At 37.7% G+C, this 20,429-nt stretch overlaps 3 protein-coding genes across 3 annotated transcripts in view; 2 read left to right on the top strand and 1 right to left on the bottom strand.

The window, feature by feature from the left end:
* The window catches only part of LOC309502007 (uncharacterized protein), a 50,673-nt gene that overhangs the window by 15,236 nt on the left and 15,008 nt on the right, over positions 1–20,429 (bottom strand). The window contains exons 2-5 of the mRNA XM_082174327.1: positions 11,027–11,353; positions 10,596–10,937; positions 8,400–8,447; positions 8,183–8,263 (exon numbers count right to left, since the gene is read on the bottom strand). Of these exons, the coding sequence (XP_082030453.1) occupies positions 8,183–8,263; positions 8,400–8,447; positions 10,596–10,937; positions 11,027–11,353 (798 nt within the window). The remainder of the gene's footprint in view (positions 1–8,182; positions 8,264–8,399; positions 8,448–10,595; positions 10,938–11,026; positions 11,354–20,429) is intronic.
* Positions 12,557–18,467, top strand: LOC309473828 (uncharacterized protein; the record flags this gene model as incomplete). Its single annotated transcript, XM_082136025.1, has 12 exons — positions 12,557–12,615; positions 13,698–13,944; positions 14,049–14,157; positions 14,248–14,328; positions 14,544–14,946; positions 15,092–15,196; positions 15,329–15,561; positions 15,648–15,826; positions 16,570–16,663; positions 16,743–16,958; positions 18,064–18,181; positions 18,271–18,467. Exons 5-12 carry the CDS (start codon positions 14,862–14,864, stop codon positions 18,465–18,467), a joined length of 1,227 nt encoding a protein of 408 aa, XP_081992151.1. The 5' UTR covers positions 12,557–12,615; positions 13,698–13,944; positions 14,049–14,157; positions 14,248–14,328; positions 14,544–14,861.
* LOC309493915 (uncharacterized protein) overlaps positions 18,526–20,429 on the top strand; it is a 2,172-nt gene continuing 268 nt past the window's right edge. Inside the window, exons 1-5 of the mRNA XM_082163177.1 lie at positions 18,526–18,637; positions 18,743–18,844; positions 18,924–19,097; positions 19,800–19,976; positions 20,150–20,429. The exon at positions 20,150–20,429 is cut by the window's right edge and continues 268 nt beyond it. Coding sequence (XP_082019303.1) covers positions 18,538–18,637; positions 18,743–18,844; positions 18,924–19,097; positions 19,800–19,976; positions 20,150–20,355 — 759 coding nt within the window. The 5' untranslated portion in view covers positions 18,526–18,537 and the 3' untranslated portion in view covers positions 20,356–20,429. The remainder of the gene's footprint in view (positions 18,638–18,742; positions 18,845–18,923; positions 19,098–19,799; positions 19,977–20,149) is intronic.

The raw sequence follows: 20,429 nt of genomic DNA, 5'->3' as shown, positions 1-20,429 counted from the left end.
TCCCTTTGCACAGGATAAACTTGACTTCGGAGTTGGTCTGTGGAGAAGTAACCCTGGGAGTGCGTCCATCATTGCCAGTGGAGGGTGTCATGGTAATACTGGGGAATAATTTAGCTGGAGATAGGGTATGGTGAGAGGTAATTCCACCACCTGTGGTAGTGTCCACTCCATTGATTGAAAAGTCTGATGTACTAAAGCAAGAATTCCCTGAGGTATTTGTAACGTGTGCAGTAACTCGTTCGAGGAGTCATGAGGCATCTTGTGAAGAAAAAGAAGTGTTTAACTGTGTTGTGCCTGGTTTGTCTACTCTTTTTCCTATTACTCATAGGGAGTTGATGACTGCACAACAGAATGATCCTGGGTTACAACAACTGTTTGAGAATGTTATTCCATCACAGGAGGTAAGAAGTGCTGCCAGTGGATATTTTATCCAGGATAAGATACTCTTAAGGAAATTTATTCCCTGTAAGAAAGGTTTGTTGGAGGAATCTGTCGAGAGGTGGTAATGCGAATTTCGCATGGTGAAGTTGCTGGTCATTTCGGAGTAAATAAAACGTATAACAGAGTTTTGAGACAGTTTTATTGGCCATGTTTGAAAAAGGATATTTCGGCCTTTATTAAAACGTGCCATACCTGTCAGTTAACAGGGAAACCAAATCAATCTTTGAGACCAGTGCCTCTGTGTCCGATTGCGGTTACAAGTAAACCCTTTGAGCATCTAATAATTGACTGCGTGGGTCCATTACCTAAATCTAAATCAGGTAATGTATATTTGCTGACTGTGATGTGTCAGGCAACTCGATACCCGGCAGCTTATCCGATCAGAAGAATTACTACTAAAGCAGTTGTGAAAGCATTAACCCAATTCATCTCTATTTTTGGGATTCCGAAGATTATTCAGAGCGATAAAGGGTCTAATTTCACTTCACGTATGTTTGCTGAGATTTTGAGAGTGATTAAGGTCAAGCACAATCAATCAAGCCCATATCACGCCCTAAGTCAAGGTGCGCTCGAACGGTTTCACCAAACATTGAAAGCGTTATTACGTGCTTACTGTGTGGAGTTGAACCGCGACTGGGAGGAGGGTTTACCCTGGTTGTTACTTGCAGCTAGAGAGGTACAACAAGAGAGTTTGGGTTTTAGCCCGAATGATCTTGTGTTTGGTCACAGTGTACATGGTCCTCTTTCTGTTTTGAGGGAGGGATTGGGTGAAAAGGATCCTCCTCAAAATTTGTTGGAATATGTAGATGGTTTCCGTAGACGTTTATTTTTAGCTGGAATGAGTGCTCAGAAAAATCTTGTCGGAGCACAAGATAAGATGAAGAAACACTTTGACAAACATACCAAATGCCGTGTTTTTATACCGGGTGATCAGGTGTTGGTTTTATTACCTTCATCTGGCTCTCCTTTTTGCGCACGGTTTACTGGTCCGTATACTGTTCTTCGAAAAATGACTGACCAAAATTATCAAATTGCAACTCCAAATCGGCGAAAGGCTAAACGGTGTTTTCACGTAAATTTACTTAAGCCTTATCATTCTCGTAATTCTGACACTCAACTGGTTAAGCCAGCTGTTACTGTTGCTGCTGTCCCTCTGGATAATTCTCAACCCTTTTTTGTAGAAGGAGGGGAGGATGTGATTGTACCTGGAGACTGTGTTTTGCTTCCACGGTTAAAGAATTCAGAGACCCTTCAGAATCTAGATGCTTTGCTTTTACATTTGTCAGAGTTAAAAAGGTCAGAATTGATAGAGTTGTTGTTTGATTTTCCTAGTTTGTTTGCAGATGTGCCCACCCGTACGCATCTGATCCAGCATGATGTGGGAGATGCGCGACCTATTCGGCAGCGTTTTTACAGGGTTCCTATCAATAAGCGGGATGTGCTGGAGTCAGAGGTTCAGTATATGCTTGAGAATGAGATCGCTGTTCCTTCATGCTCCAGTTGGGCTTCACCATGCTTGTTGGTAAGAAAGCCAGATTCTACTTATAGATTTTGCACTGATTACCGCAAGTTAAATGCTAATACTAAACCTGACGCTTTTCCACTTCCTCGAATGGAGGATTGTGTGGATCAGGTGGGTTCTGCTAAGTTTGCAAGAAAACTAGACCTTTTAAAGGGCTATTGGCAAGTGCCTTTAACTCCCAGAGCTCAAGAGATAACTTCATTCATTACACCATCTGGGTTATATTCTTACTCTGTTATGAGTTTCGGTTTGAGAAATGCACCCGCAACCTTCCAGAGATTGATGAATAAAGTGGTATTCGGCCTGGAGGGTTGTGCGGTGTATTTGGATGATGATATTGTATTTAGTGATACATGGGAACAACATCTGGTACATCTTCGTGCACTACTGCTGCGTTTGGCTGAGGCATGTCTTACAGTTAACTTGGCAAAGTGTGAGTTTGCCAAGGGTACTGTTAGATATTTGGGAAAAGAAGTTGGACAGGGCGAGGTGCGTCCTGTTCAAGCCAAAGTTGCAGCTATTCAACAATTTCCTCCATCAACAAAGAAGGAGCTGATGCGCTTTTTAGGGATGGTCGGGTATTACCGGCGGTTTTGCCCAAATTTTTCAACTGTTGTTTCTCCGCTCACTGATCTGCTTAAGAGTGCTGTCAATTTTGTTTGGAGTGCAAACTGTCAGAAGGCTTTTGAACATATTAAACTGTTATTAACTGTTGCTCCTGTTTTAGCTGCCCCTATGCTGGATAAGCTATTTAAGATACAAGTAGATGCAAGCCAGATTGGTGCTGGAGCTGTTCTGTTACAGACTGGTGAGAGTGGACTTGACCATCCTGTAAGTTTCTTTTCTCGTAAGTTAAATACTTACCAAAGGAACTATTCTGTAATAGAGAAGGAAGCATTATCCTTAATTTGGGCTCTTCAACATTTTGATGTGTACGTAGGGGGCGGATTACCTGTGGAGGTTTATTCTGATCATAACCCTCTAACGTTTTTACACTCTACAGTCCCCGAGTCAGCGGTTAATGCGCTGGATTCTCTTTTTGCAGCCTTACAGTTTAACTGTAAAACACATCAAGGGGACTGATAACGTAGTGGCAGATGCGTTATCTCGTGTTCCTGATTAGATCGAATGGTGTACTGTAAGTGTTTGGACAGTTGTTACTATTTTTCTGTGCTCTCTGTTTGTTGCCTTAATATGCTTTCAGGATCCAGATTGCTGGGGATAAATTGAGTAGTCTGGGAGAATGGATGTGACTGTGAAAACACTTGTTATATGGGAATCGGATTTCATAAAGAGTGCTTTTGAAAGGAAAGTATGATTTTTTTTAATAATTTTTATTTATTTGAGATTCTTTTTGAGAGGTTTTGAGGATCCTTATAATATATTATTATGCACTATCCATCATTATTGTAATGATCATTAGCTGGAGTACCCTTGAAAGCCACCAGAGGGCACTCCACATCAGCCCTTCATGATTCACTCACAACTACATTTCCCATATCTCACTGCCCGGACTCCTCATCCCTGATTGCATCCACCTGTGTCTCATTATCTGGTTTAGCACACCCCATATAAGCCTGGTTCAGACCTGCCAACCTGTACGCATTTTGCGTAGCGGATACGCATTTTGACTTCAAAGTACGCTGATACGATTTGTCACTCTAAACTACGCAAAAACCTGGTGACGCCTCTGTGCACGCGCTGTCCTCAAATCAAGCTACAGCAAAAGAAGAAGAGTTCGACCAATCATAGCGCTGGGTTCATTCCCCAAATAGCAAGCGGGGATGATTGACAGATGCGTAGGCCTATCATTAAAAAGAGACTGAAATCGACACCAATAAAGATTCCCGCTCGATCCCCCTTCCACTCCCGCGTCCGCCGTCTGACTGATGTCATGAGCGAGGACAGTACAGTACGGTACTTCTGACTCCTGAAGGTAAACATTTCCGGTGGCGCTGCTCTGCTGGCGACCCGGACTCGCGTGCTGCTGCTGTTGCTGCTGTTTTTATTCTTGTTTTGCGTATCTTAGACGAGCACTATGGCGTTATTTGCACAAGGACTATTACTTGTACTGATTGTCTGGCAGTTTTTAAGGATGTGCCAAACTTTTCCACAATCGATGGGTGGATTACCAGTCATCTACTCCAGAGATATGCTGCTGTCTCTCCGTTACCCGAGAATAACATCGCCGCCCGCGGATTTACTCAACCTGCCGGAGGAATTTAAAATCCTGCCGTTTCGCGGGAAACTACGGAAGAGAGGCCGGCGTGGGGGGACCCGACAGCGTCTCCGCCGGAGAGGCAGTAGACCTCCGCTGCCCGGTATGATCTTGAGCAACGTTCGCTCTCTAAAAAACAAAATGGAGGAGCTTCGTATCAACATGAGAGTATGTTTTGAATACCGTGAGGCGGGTTTGCTGGTATTTACTGAGACTTGGCTACACGAAGACATCCCCAACTCCTTGATCGAGCTGGAGGGTTTCTCCCTAGTCCGTGCAGACAGGGAAAAAACTTCGGGGAAAAGCCGAGGAGGAGGTATCTGTGTGTTTGTGAGTGACAGCTGGTGCAGGAAATATTCTGTGAGAGAGACTGTTTGCTGCCCTGATATTGAACTGCTGTGTATCTCTTTAAGACCCTTTTACCTCCCGAGGGAGTTCGGCAATATTATAATTTGCTCAGTGTATGTGCCACCCAGCGGGAATGCGGCCCGAGCTGCAGCTCGAGTCGCAGACTGTGTTCACCACCAACTGCAACGTACGCCGGGAGCCCCTGTCTTCATTCTTGGAGATTTCAACCACTGCAAATTGGAACTTTCCCTTCCTGGATTCGAACAATACGTTAAGTGCGGCACCCGAGACAACAGAGTGTTGGACAAATGTTACGGTAATATAAAACATGCATACAGGGCCAGTCCAAAGCCCCCTTTGTCAAACTCTGACCATAATGCACTCCATCTTATACCTAAATATAAGACTGTTTTGAAGAGCAGCAAACCAGTAACCAAGACAGTGACTGTATGGTCGAATGACAGTATTGAGACATTGAAGGGCTCATTTCTCTGTACTGACTGGGACATTTTTCATGATCTGGGTATTGATGAGGCCACTGACACTATTACGGATTATATTAAATTCTGTAAGGATTGTGTGGCCACTAAGAAGGTTATTTCAATCTATCCTAACAATAAGCCATACATAACCAGAGAGTTAAAAATCTGTATCAACCGGAAAAAAATGGCTTTTAGGAATCGTGATAAGATGGGGGTGAAATCAGTTCAAAAGGAGCTTAATAAGTTATTAAGGGATGCAAGACGAAAACATAAAGATGTCATAGAACAGAACTTTGCCTCTATGGACTCTAAAAAATTTTGGGTTTCCATGAAATCTGCAACAAATATGATAACACATAAAAAGGGCCTCACACCATATGATGAGCAGAGTAAAGCAGATGAACTGAATGATTTCTTTTTGAGGTTTGATACACATGACTTTTCATTGGAATGCAATAATGTATTACAGTCATTAACAAGTGATCTGTGTTCTAGAATAGTTGTTGATCCCCTCATAATTCAGTCAATCTTTAGCCATGTATGTAAAAAAAAATCTGCAGGCCCGGATGGCATCTCTGCTTTCCTCCTTAAAACTTTCGCTGCAGAGTTAACCCCTGCATGGTGCCCTGTGTTTCAGAGGTCTGTAGATTCCAATCTGGTCCCTGCCCTCTGGAAAAAATCCATTATTGTTCCCATTCCTAAGAAACCCTGTCCTACAGAAAACAACGACTGGTGGCTTTAACGTCCGTTGTCATGAAATGTTTTGAAAAATACATGGTATCCTTACTGAAAGCTGAAGTCAACACAGAACTAGATCCACTACAGTTTGCGTATAGGCAGGGGAGGAGTACTAATGATGCAATTAATAGCATCATCCACCTAACTCTTAAACATCTGGAGGATCCGAAAGCTTATGTACGCCTTTTGTTCATTGATTTTAGCTCTGCTTTTAACACATTACAGCCTCATCTGCTTTTACAGAAAATGAGTCAGATGAATGTTAACTCTTTTATTATTAAATGGTTTTATTCATTTTTAACAGAGAGAACTCAAACTGTTAGGATTAACAACTCGCTTTCGGAATCAAAACGCATCAGTACAGGCGCGCCTCAGGGTTGTGTAAGTTCACCCGTCCTGTTCACCCTTTATACTAACGACTGCACCAATAGTCTCCCGGGCAACTTGTTTTTTAAATTTTCTGATGACACTGCCATTCTTAGTCTGCTTGACCAGAACTCAGATATATCGCTGTATTGTATGGAAGTTAACAAATTTGTTTTGTGGTGTGACAAAAACTATCTTACAATCAACACAAAAAAAACAGAGGAGATGGTGTTTGACCCTCGGTCGGTGGGGGATCATACCCCTTCGACCATTCATAGAGAGGATATAAAACAGGTCACTTCATATAGGTATCTGGGTATCCACCTGGATAACCGCTTAAGCTGGAGTGACCATGTAGATTATGTTTGTTCCCGTTTACAGCAGAGACTGTATTTTTTACGCAGACTAAGGGTGTTTGGTGTCAGTCAGAATATTATGTTTTTATTTTATCAGGCAGTGATAGAAAGTGTCATCAGGTATGGAATGACAGCGTGGTTCGGCAATCTCTCCACACAGTCAAAATCAAAGTTGCAGCGCCTGGTACAGACTGCTATGAAGGTGATGGGGAGGACTGAAAAGCTCTCCCTTCAGTCCATTTATGAGCAGTCTGTACTTAAACAGGTGCAGAGAGTTCTGTCGGACCCGTCCCACATTCTTCGAAAGGAATATGAACTCTTGCCGTCTGGTAGAAGGTACAGAATACCAAAAACTAGACTGAACCGGTTTAAATACTCCTTCGTACCAGTTTCCACCAAAATTTTTAATCAAAATCTAAATTAGAAGTTGTGTGATGATTTGTATGAGATAGGCCGGAGGTATGTGCAATAATCTTGTGTGCTGTACTTTTTATTAATTTTTAACCTTAGCTATCTATATTTGTGTATATGTAGTTGTGTATTATTTCTATTTTCTATGTGTATTTATTGTTTGTAAAGGCAGCAATGGCACTAAGCACTTTTGAGTCCACAACAAATTTCCCCCAGGGGACAATAAAAGTATAAAGTAAGTAAACGGCCTGGGGTCAATGTGGAAAGTTGATTGTTGAGTTAACTTAATCTTATGGATTCGATGATCACACAGATCGCATGGATTATCTTAAAATACTCCATTAAGTTATTCATGGTCACTCAGAAAAGAGGAAGACATCATTCAGTCATGCAAATAATAAAATGCTCAAGTAATGCTGAACTATAAATCTTGAAATCGCTATCAGGCTTAGTGATTATGAAAGTGCTGTGATTTGTGGATTAGCCTACTGATAAGCGCGAGTCTGGAGAAACGCGTTTATTTATTCATTCATTCTCAGTGTTGAGAAAAGTATGTGTTACGTTATTGTGTTAATTATAACTAAAGTACCTAATTATGTTACATATTTATTTTGTATGAAACCTAGCGCGTTAGTTACTTATGGATTAAAAAGTACCGTTGTATCAGTGCTGCGCGAGCTCTCTCACAAACACGGACGCGCGCACACAGACATAAGTAAAATGAAAATTGATGGGCTAAGTGTAAATTTTGTTCTTGCTTGTTTTTTTTTTTCTGTCAAAAAGCATTTTGTATTATCCATCCCTGCTTTTAAAATTAGTTAAATGACGGGCGTTTTACTGTTAACACAGCCCTCATTATATGTCGGATTCGGAACTTATACTTTATATTATTTTTAGAAAAATTGATTTGTTATGCTATTATTGGACTCCTGTCTATTCATTGTCAAATATTTTATATAAATATGTTTGTAGTGGTTAACATTTATTCAGCTAATGCGGGTTAAAATGTGCAATGTTCAAATGCAAAGACAGCACGTCACAAATAGAAGCCCTTTTCCCTGTGGTATTTAGTATCATATTTGGATATTGGAAATTAAATTGTACACAATGTTCTTGTGTTCTAGGGGTTTCTTAATTTTAGACTAGTTGACCAGCACACATTATATGCAATGCAATTATATAATGCATGTGTGTTGTCGCATTTGTGTCTGGCGCTGGGTCTGTGTGTTTTTATAATGATTGCAGATGTTCCAGATCAGATGAGTATGAATGATCAGATTGTGTGCGGCTCAAAACTCACCAGCTCTTCTTGCACAGATGATCTGAAGAAGAATCACAGTAGGAGCAGCAAACACTGCGATCTCAACAATAATCACAATCACTGCAGGAAACATGAGAGGAAGAAGAGAAACTGTACATGACTGAAGTCAAGGGTATTCAACTATCAACAGTTATTGATGAAGCTTTTACAGACTGACTGATAGTTTAATGTTATAAAGCTGTAAGTATAAATGTACCTCTGTATAATAATCCAGCAGTCACACAGACTTCAGTTTCTCCTGGATCTGTGGATCACGTCTGTTAGTTCAGTTCAACACATAATGCCACATATACACAACATCATCATCACATAATACTTGAGCTGCTCATCACAGAAATGATGAACATGTGCTGGACCTTGAATTCTGGATCAACATAAAGTGATTGGTATACATTTATGTACTTTAATGGCTTGTGTTCATTCAGCATTATAACAGGGCAGGTTTGAAAACATTTGTAAACATGTAAACACATGAAACCATTTCTACTTTGAGTTCAGCGAATCACAGTGAAGTGTCTATTTACACTAACTCCGCCCGCCGACGTCTGATTGGGCCAGACAAAATGACATTAGATGCTGGATGGTCCACAGTAGCAATAGTGTAGGGTTAAGGCAGTGGCAGAAAGTTTTGATGCAAATTGACCCAAATTCGAATCCTTATTTTGCAGAACTCACTCTACTACATTTTCACATCACAAATCAAATCGAAAAGGTATTTATTTTCAATAAAAATTCAGAAAATATTCCAAGAGTGGAAATAAAGTGTCTAACGTGTGTTTAATAATAAAGTATACTTACATCACATTTGTAAATCGTTAGCATACCACTTATTAATTTATAAATATATAGTCATGTTTTGTAAATGATTAGTTCATAAATAACTAATCATTTACAAATGACTCATAACTGAATTAACAAAATATTTATAAAATATTAGCATATCACTTATTAATAATTTATCAATATATATAGCCGTGTTTTGTAAATTATTAACTCATCATTAACTAATAACTTATCAATGATAAAGTGTTACCAAAAAATCTTGAGCACATTGACAAACGTATTACTTTGCACACAGTTCTCCATCTCTTAATGTCTTCACAGAGGAATCAATTATATATATAGGGACTGATTTTAGAAGAAAATCACATCTGTTAACTCATTAAAATATGATTGAAATCTACAGGTATGAATCATCTGAACTAACATTCATCCTTTACAGCTCAAGCTTCAACGACAGCAGTGAATCCAGTCCACATCACACACTCTCAGGATCCCTCAACTACAAACACACACGTATCTAAAGGTACATCATCACTGTCTTTCTCACATCAGCGCTTTGCAGATAACTCTAGGATTATCTATCATTACACTGTAAAATCGAATTAGTTGGACTTACTTAAAAAAAGCATGCAAACTGATTGCCTTAAAAAAGCAAGTAAAGTGAAATAGGAATAGTATGTGGTACTGACAAATGCTTAGTTAGTATAGTTCACTTACACAAGAGTTCTAGTAACTAAAAAAAGAACTGTAGAGAGTACTTGATAATTTACTTAAAATAATACATAATTGTTACCATTGTTGTGTTTTGCAGACTGAATGTTGAAGTCTGTGTGACAATATGATCAATTATAAGCTTTATAAGAAGATTATAAGACGTATTATAAGATACATTGGCAAAAATATAGAGGGATTATATAAACCCAATTAAAAGTTTCACAAGGTGTTTATGACTTAAGTGTTAACAACAAAATTATAAAAGATCATTAATTGACATGAAATATAGTTGTTGTTTTTTTTTTTACATCATTCATTCATTCATTCATACATACATACATACATAACTTCTCTTCCTTTGAAACTGAATAACTGATTTCTTGTTGCAATCACTGCATCAATGGGAAGAGAATTACAATAGTATAAATGAAGTTCCAAGTGCCCAACCAAAGGGATCACTAATCGCCATAATGGTGACTAAAAACATTTTAGGAAAATCAACATCAATTTATGAAGTCAGCTTATGTGATGTTCTCTCAAATTTTTCAGTTCTATTAAAATTTCAACATTCAAGATGACTTTGGGAAATGAGTGAATGCAAACAGAGAAAAATAACTGCAGAAGTGGAGGAAATGAGTGAAAAGTCCATTAAGATTTTCCCCGCCTCAAAAACCAAGCTCAAACCAAACAATTCATCTTTTCTTAGTAAACAAAGCATAGTATGTGATTAGTACAGGTTACTAGATTTTTACAATTAAGTTAAGACATTAAGTAAAGTTAACTAAAAAGTGTTAGTTAGAATCACTGTTGGATTTTACAGTGTAGCATGTCTAACAGAAATTCTTCCAACACTGATTAATGAGAGTGTTTTCTCATCATGAGAGTGTTTTCTCACCTGAATACTTGACAGTGTATCTGACTGAGGTCTTGAGTTGATTTCTGAGAGTAAGCTGACATCTCCACTCTCTGTTGTCATCTTCATTCAGTAGTGTTGTAGTCAGAGTGATGATACAGCGATATTGATATGATGAGAATAATATGCAATATCTGGAGTCTGTCTTCAGATCAACACCAGTCTGATTCACCCACAACAGCTCAAGACCCTCTGAACTGACCCATTTATCACAGGAGTATCCAGTATATGAATAAAACTGACAGAAGAGAGTCACAGAGCGGCCTGGACTGATCTCAGTCTGTGAGGATGAAGATGATGATGATGATGATGGAGACACTGAAGCTGAACACAAGACACAAATCACAGACTCTTCCATCATCATCTGAGTTTAAAGGGAGAATTTTAAATTGAACACATAATCATAAACTTACCATGAAGAACATGCAGATAAACACGTGAATCAGGTCCTTGTTGAGTGTCATTCACATATTGTCTGCAGGTGTAAGATCCATAATCTTCTTCTGTGACGTTCTTGATGTTCAGAGAGCAGTCAGACTCCAGACTCAGTCTCTCATGTCTCTCATGTTTCTCTGTGTCTTTCTTATTTATCCCTAAAGTAATCAGTTCAACTGCTGCTGAAGGACTGAATCTGTTAGAGTAGATCCATGTAGTTGATTTGCAGCCAGAAAGAGTATAATTACAGGGCAGACGCACATTTTCACCAGAACTGATGAACACATGATCCACTCCACTGATACCTGAAACACAAGTACATTTGAGTGATCATTATTATATTAATAAATGAAACTACAAACAAACCCCTGTGACATCAGGACATTCTCAGTGTCAAGTGTCAGTTATTCGGTAGGACTGTGCAAAAATATCAATACAGCTAACTATGGCAATATTGTTTATATTATATTTTAATTTATTCATGAAATGTAATAAATTAATATAAAATAATGAAAATACATATCAATATATTAAATAATAAAATAAAATATATTAAATAATTAAAATAAAATATATTTAATTAAATTTTATAATTGATATTATTTTTATTTATTTATTTATTATTTCACAGTATGAGTGGCACAGCCAGATAACAGATGTTTCTTATAAGAACGTTCTCCAAACACACAACTGACTTCAGCCACAGCCTTAGATGAAATAAAAGAAGACATTAAATATGTGAAGATCTCAGCAGAGGAGGATTAAACAACTCCACACACAGCATTACCAGCTTCACTTATTACTAACCAGACTGACTTTATTCCTGTCACACGTCTACAAAAGTTCTTATTGAGATTTAGATGTTGATGATTTATTATTTCGTTTGACATTACGAGACTGTCCTCCTACAAAAAACGACCATCAAGGTCGTATGTGCAAGCAGCTTATTACGACCTATACTTACGTTTTAAAGTTAACCGCCCTCTAGCGCTCCTTTTAATAATGACGGTGTCGTGTGTAATGAAATGGCGTTTACCGTCATTACCAATCAAAATAGTATTTGTTTTATTATTGCATTTACTTGAGATTAATACAGAAAACTGAGATGTGTAGGCCTAAATGTATTTAGGCAATATATTTTTTATGTATTTGATGTGCTTTTCTTCCTCAAAAAAACGTATTGGAAAGTAAAGAACCACATCAAAATAATTAAACTATTATCCTTTTTAAAAAAAAATAACTTAAGATAAACCTTTTGTAACAACAAAGTAAAAAAAAACGATGATTTAAAAAAAAACACTACAGATGATAAAACCGTGACATTTTATCATATGTAGTGATTTTAAAACATTTTCAGCATTTTTATATTGATTTTTTTTTCAGTTCAGCTAAAGTTTTTAACATATCATCATTTGACCACATTCGTGTGGCGCTGAATAAAAAAAATAAAAAATCAATGAACCAAAAGGAAGAAGAAGAAGAAGAAGAAGAAGAAGAAGGAGGCGGAGGCGGAGGCGGAGGCGGAGGCAGGTTTTTTCCTGACAGTCCCAGTGCGAGGTCGATATAGGTAAGGTGTGAATTTTATGCTGTTGTTTTTTTAATATATATTTATAAGTAGTTGTGTGTGTTTTTTGTAATTTATGTGGAACTAAATGAGTGCATTTTGACGTCTGGGTTACAAATCAGTTGCGATAACTGTTAGCCATTTTACTCATTAAGAAAATAACTGTTAAAGTTACGTTATTTCATTGCGACCTACTATCTAACGTTAGCTTCATCGCTAGCAGCATGTTGCTATTTCACATGCATCTGCAATTTCTGTCATATTGCCACAAATAATTTCAGCCTAATGTATCCAAAACTGTAACGTTAAATGTTTTCTCTTAGAGAAAAAGGTAGTTTCAGCATTATACAAATAGTATGAGGTCACAACAGTTTTACAGCTATCCAAATGATTTAAATTCAGGGTATCAATTCAGCTAGGTATAACATTTTAAAGAATTAAAAAAATGCAGTAATGGCAAAATCGGTTGACGGAATCAATTGTTCATTGTACATTCATTGTTATTGCCTATTTTAGGTTATAGCCACAAGTCAAGTCACCTTTATTTAGCCTATATATTGCTTTTTACAATACAGATTGTTTCAAATCAGCTTGAAAAAAAAAAAACATTAATTTAGTTCATTTATATAGCCGCTCTGGAGAAAACAGTGATGCCATTATCCAGTTCAGTTCAGTTCTCATAATGGTGCCAATGCAGGCAGATCAATAATATTGGTGAATATTAAGTGTCCCCACTTCACATGCAAAATAAAATTTATTTAATAATACCCACTAGTGCAGTGGTTCTCAAACCTGTCCTGGCACACCCAACACTGCACGTTTTCTTTCTCTCCCTAATCAAACACACCTGATTCAACTCATCAGCTCATTATTACATGGGTTAATGAGCTGATGAGTTGAATCAGGTGTGTTTGATTAGGGAGAGAAAGAAAACGTGCAGTGTTGGGGGTACGCCAGGACAGGTTTGAGAACCACTGCACTAGTGCATTCAGATTTATAGGCACAAACAGGTTGACAAGGACCAGTCCGTGCCCACACAGAGCCCTGGTTTGTTTTGTCTAATCATCTCATCTGTTTGTTTTCAGGTTTTTGTACCCATCCTTTATCACTGAAATATTTTACAAATCAATCGGTTCTTTTAAGAGCCAGTTTCTTTTTCCTCCTCTCTCTCTATTTCTCGCTTTCCTGTTTTGTATTTTTTTTATGTTTTTACTTTATCCTTCAATTATTTCTATTTAAAAACATCTACAAATGGCATCAGAGTCATTACAACAATTTAATGAATGGCTGGAAGCAGCAAAAACCATGGCTGATGAGTTGGAAACCCAAAAAGTAAAATATTTCATTATTTCTCTATCATGTTATTTACCTAAATTTAAAAGAAAATGCCTCTGCAAATGCTTCCCCAAAATTTATCATTTAGTTTTTACTTACAGACTAAAAAGAAAAGGAAAAAAAAGGGAACTGAAGTCTCCAATGTTTCCTGGAGAAAGAGAGACCAGCATGGGTACATCCTACCACAACGTGTTCAGAAGAAACGATCTGGTCAGTAAAATATACTGCATACTGTTGTTCACAAGTGTCTAAGCTTTTGGTCAGCAGTGATGTTTTCTATATCATTACATGTGTTTGCAGTTAAACCTGCCGGCACTAGGGAGCTCTCAGAGGTCGAGGACGTGCAAATGAATGATATTCCGCAAGAGGGACCAAGTCTTGGTAAGCATATTGAATTGAAAGCCTAAATAATTTCAGCTTTTCTATTTAAATTTAAAATGTCACATATAGGCAACTGTTAAAGTATGTAATTCCCATTCCTATCATGCATATGAAGTGACAAAACCATATAAGAAATTGTTATTTTTTTTTATTAAAATGCATTATTGCAACTGGCTTTTTCCTTATTATTATCATTTAATTTTTTATTAATTTAGATCAAAATCTTCAGAGGCTAAAAAACCTGTTAACTTCTGTCGCTGTCTCTGCATCAGTGGAAGTAGAAGAGACACCCACCATGTCTGCATGGACCAAAAGACAGGTCATCTCTGAAAAGAAATTCAGGGCTGCAATGCCAGAGATTTTGAATTGCATGTCGGCTGCAGAGACAGTTACCCAGCATTCCTGTCAACAATGCAAAACTCTTGATGCTGTTGTCCGGTGCTTAGACTGTGTCCCCTCAGGAAATCAGTTTTTCTGTTCATCATGTGACACCGAGATCCACCGAAAAAAATGTTTTCCATGATAGGGAAGCAATGTTTGATGGTTTTTTAAAACCCATTCCACCAACATCCGTAGTGGTGGTTGATGAAAGTGGCCAATATCAACTCCGTGAACAAGGTATGTTCAGATAATGTAGTAGTAGGTGCCCTCTGCAGTTTCCTTTAACTGAATTTTTTTTTACTTTGTTGAGTAAATGTGTAGACATTACTGATATTACTTTCTGAAATTTGACTTTCTGAAATTTGATTTTGACTTTCTGCAGTGTGTATGCTTCCAATTCCTCCACCGATACAAATCTGTTCCTGTGGTCCAAACCTTGACTTCAAAATGATCCCAGGAAAGCAGACCGTATTGGTGACTATCAACGGTATGTCTTGTCACTTCCTTCTACCTTTTTATATCCAACCAGATGAAGTCAAGCATAATAATGGCTTACTATATTCTTTTGTACTGTGCTGTACAAATACTGGCCAAATAGTAAACGCATGTTTGTTTTAAGGTCCATACAACCTGTGCCTGCCGTGTATAAGCTGTCCACTTTGCTCTTCCAAATGGACTCCTGGGATTAGTGACTTGCTTCAATACAGATACTGGCCAGCAACCACCAGCTGCCAAATGCTGTTTAAGTTTGATCTGTTCACATCATTTGAGCAGATGAAATTAGCCAGCCCAGCTTTATCCCAACAAGCATTTCTCAGAATGCTTGAACATCGATGTCTTTGCACTGGTCGGGTAAGGGCTGTTTTCATTTCCAAAGTGTTTGAATTCCAGACTTCAAAATGTTTTATTTACCAAAATAATACCATCCTTCTTTCCAGACGGGTAGTGTTTGTGGTGACACCTTCCACAGAGTCTTTCGGGAGTTTTCCTTCTGCAATTTTAGGAAAGAAGATATGTGCCTGATGGAGCCCTTTAAATGCCCAGCATGCACACCAGACATGCTGGCTATATCTGCAGACGGCAATAGAAAACATTACCGGTTCAAGAAATCCAAAGGGTAAGTGTAATTTTTCATTTCTTTTTTTAATTTGGATATAGGGTGGTGCAATGGTATTTTTGTGTCCATGCTGCATCTCACCTGTCACCCAGTGCTAGATGCGATGGGCTCTAGACCCCCCATGCCATGACCCTCTAAAGGAAAAGCAAGTATAGCTATGGATGGACTGATATATAGAGAAACTGTACTTTACCTTATTGCTGTAAAAAATAACAACCATTCGTAGCATCTAAACCTATTTCTTCAACATAACTTTTTTTTGGCTCTAGTCATTATATAATTATACTTTTATTTGAAATTCATGGAAAGTAACAAAATGTGTCACATGTATGATTGCTTCACATTCAAACGTAAATGCTTTTACAATTTAAAAAGTGTTTTGAGAGATATAGCACTGTTTTAAACAAGCTTTACAATTCTATGACAGCAATCTGGTAAATTGTTCAGGAACTTTTTCTCCCTTCTGTAGCCTGAAGACACAAACAAAAATAAAGATGTTATTTCTTTTTGTACTTTAAACAGTATGTTTTTTACTTACACAAGTTAATTCCAAATTACAGCATTCATTTACACAGGACAAATACAATCTGATACTCTAAACACAGTGTTCCAGATCAAATGTGATTTATACAGACTAAAATGTGTGGCACCTTTATGGTTAATTGTTATATTAATTTAGGTGAATGCAATGTTAAATCATTATTATGTAATTGTGTTGGCGATGAATTCCTCTTATTTAACAGGACAGACGAACCATCTCTTTTTGATGGACTGTTCATCGCACAAGATGCCAAAGTATCTGCCTTTGTTGACCAAATTAGAAGCCAGATGTTAAGTGTAAGGGTTTCTTTAACTCTTTTTAATTGAATGTTTTCTTGTCCTGGGATTACATGTAACGTATTGTATCTACTTTCAGAGGACAGGTCATGATGTCTGTGGACCGGCAACATTTACAGCAGGCAGAGAAATCGCACAGAAGTCCAGGGCCAAGGTGGATGAAGAGGGCCTTGAAATAGCTGTGTGCAGACATGGAATTTTGCTGCAAGGAAATATATGCCTACCCAATGTTCCTGCAGAAGGAGCTGGCACAAGCTGCAAATGCAACATTCTTTTGTATGGACATTGCTTGCAGGTAGATAGCCATTGCCAAATGATAACTGAAGTTTTTACTGATGTTTTACCTTTATTAATAACCATTAACACCATGACTAGCTAAATATCACACATTTTTTATATTATGGAATTAGAAAATGAATATGGCTACTACCTTATCAGTACTGATATGACAAATTACCATACATATGACTACATACTGTAGTGTTATTTGATTGGTTACAGGAATTGTACTAGTCACTTAGGTCCTGGTTTGTCTCCTTACCAGTTTTGGCAATTTTTTCTTTACAGGTACTGGCCTTATTTGGAAAAGATGGCAGAAAAGATACCCGAGCTCCAACCACTTACCAGGATGAAGCCTTTTTTATCTGTAATGCATGCCAAGGCTCACACTGGCAAATGTGAGGTACTGTGTGCGAGTTAAGTTTACGTTTTAATGTTAAGTTTACGTTTTAATGTTACGTTTTTTTAGAAACATCCTTACAGCATCAGAAAAATTTAGCTTGATTATTATCTCGGAAAATATGCACGTTTCATAAGTCAAAAGTAGTACCTTAAACATTATTGAAATACTTTAATGCAGTGGTTTTCAGACCTGTCCTGGAGGACCCCAGCACTGCATTGTGTACAGTATGTCTCCCTTATCTGACACACCCAATTCAGGTCTTGCGGTCTCTACTAATGAGCTGATGAGTTAAATCAAGTGTCATATAAGTGAGATATACAAAATGTGTAGTGCTAATCCTCAAGGACAAGTTTAAAACTACTTATTTAGTGTGTGTGTTGGGTGTATATATACACACAATGCTTATGAACTTTTTAAACATAGTTAACATTACTATCAGTGATCACACTGTTACAAGAGAATTGATCATTCTGGTTGAACAGCAGGGTTGTTTGCAGGATTTGCTTCCCGATCCCGTCCAAAAGTTCTAACTGCACAATTGCAGTTGTGAAAGCTTTTCTTTCATTGTTATCCTACCTCAGAACATTTTATATTTGAAAATATTAAACATCAAAATTTGCTCATGGCACCAAATTCAATTGATGATACACAAACTAATAAATAAGATTGATAAAGGTCTTTAGAATGATAAAGGTCTTGGTCTTCTTCTTGGGAGCAGGTCAGGTGGGGCGGTAGAAGCCAGGAGGGTGCAGGAAACACTGTTGGTGAAGAGGTGGAACAGGTCAATAGCTTCCTTTCAAGGGCAGCTCTTACTACAAAGTACATGACCAAGTCAGGTTGGTTGAAAAAAAGGGTTAACCATTGTGTTTGACACAATGCTAGATTGTACAATTGATTTGTTCTTATCGGTTTTGTTTTTTTATAGGCAGAGGAGATATGATTACTGTACTTGCCATGGGATGGAACAATAGGAAGGTGGAGAGTCTCCACAAGACACTGGCGAAAAGATTTGTCAAAATAAGAAGCCTAGACTGCACGTTAAGGTGTTTCCTGGGCCCTGGAGACACTGTGAATGTGATTGTGCTCTCCACTGCATTTTCTTTCAGGGGCAATTGTGGTTAATTCTGCAGTGATACTATGTTTTCTGTCATTTTTTAAAAATCTTTATAAATAGACTACACAGAGAGCAGAAATGAAAGCAGCCAATCTTGAGAGTCTCAAGCAGGAGTTAAACATCTCTATGGAAGATGCAGATCGGTGGGTGTGTGATGTCAAGCAATGGGCAGCCACTGGTGTGTAATATAGTCGCTGGTGTATACATTTCCATATATATTTGTCTACATTTTTGATACTGTGTTTTCTGTAATGGTCGACTTTGCTTATTTCTGGTTTTCAAGAGAGACACAGGACTCACAGTAGCCAGGAAGAGCTCCAGAGTGAAATCGATGAGATTATTTATTCAATCCGAAGAAAGAAGCATGATCTGTATCGACAAAATGGTATTTGATACTACATCACTCAACTTGCATTTTGTAAAAAAAAAAATGTTTTCTAACTTTTTTTTTTTTAAACTTACAGACAGCAACCAAACAAGGCAACGCAAACGGAGAAGACTTGGTGAGCTCAAAAAGACCCTCAGAGAGAAGATAGTGCTGTACAACACCATTCCTGGCTGTGAAGAGAAAATTGACACCGAAGCAGCATGCAGTCTCTCTGATGACTTGATTCTGCCTTGGGAAGCACAAGGAGACGGTAATTAATGTGTTTTATTTTTGTGCTTTTTTGAATTCACAAAATGCAGTTGATTGTTAATATAAGTAATAACACTCAGCAATTTAACACTGCCACCCAGTAAAAAAGGTGTAACATACAGTAAAGAATAACACATTATATATTCTGTTGCTATCTGAAAAGTTATCTGTAATGTTACCATATAAAGACATAGTGATAATCTGATAGTTATTGTTACTCCTGTAACACACCTTCTATACTAGTAGTGGTCATCACTTTTCTTTTATATATAAGAGCTGCAATAGCCAAATACATTTAAGAAGAAAGCCATATCTATTCTGAAATGGCAAAATCCAACCCAAGCATGAAATGACAATTAGATATCCTTTCAATATGTCTTTAATAAAAAAATAAAAACATATCTTAATACTGGGCTGAGCATTGTTTTTTAGTTTTTTTTACTTTCTGTTGTATTGTAATGTAGTGTGATGTTTCAGTTGTTGTCAATTGTGTATTGGCTGCATTATTATATGCATACTTAAGGGATGATACAGTTAGGATATTGTTATATTACTACCCTTGTACATTTTTATAAAGTTATTCATCAATATTATTCTCAAGGCGCTCAAAATGACTAGTGAAGAACACTGCTAGAGGTAAAGCTGAATATGTTGTGTGTTAGTGTTTGAAATTTTTCCTCTCCACTTTTATTTTCAAAAATAGTGGCGAGTCTCCGCTTGAAGAGACGACTGTTTGATCAAGTCATGCTGGTCAGGCGCATGGAGGAGGAGAAGATAATAATTGTAAAAGAGATGACTCAGCATTATCAGCATCTAAAAAAAACATTGGACAAACTGGACAGTCTTCTTCAGGAAACTAAAGAGGACATCAAGATCCATAGTACGTACGATAAATGTTTTTTATTGAATGTGTATAAATAAGGTTATCCCACTAACCAGGATGTTATAGTTTACTGTAAATATTGCTTTAAAAAAATCACAATTCTTAGCGTTTTTTTTTTTTTATGAAATACTGCTTAATAATCGTCAATTTTCTTCACTTTTTACCTCAAGATCCGCCTAGAGAGCTGACCGAAGATGGACACAGGGGGCTCTACTGCTGTATCTTACACAAGCGGCACATTCTACAGCAGAAACTTGCAGCAGTCACCAGCACCTATGGCAGTGTCAACACACACCCTTCCCTCTTGCTGGAGGAAGATGTTGAAGAGGAGAGTGAGGACAACAGCAGTCCAGAACTTTCTGAAGAAGAGTTTTAAAGTTTTAGCACAAACATTTGAAGCATTGGATTCATCATCTTTCCAAATTCTGATTTTTGAGTCTGGAAATTAAA

Source organism: Leuciscus leuciscus (genome assembly GCF_965113295.1).
Source record: "Leuciscus leuciscus genome assembly, chromosome: 1".
Classification (NCBI taxonomy): domain Eukaryota; kingdom Metazoa; phylum Chordata; class Actinopteri; order Cypriniformes; family Leuciscidae; genus Leuciscus; species Leuciscus leuciscus.
The sequence above is the reverse complement of the archived record's forward strand: the minus strand, read 5'-3'. Positions and strand labels throughout refer to the sequence as shown.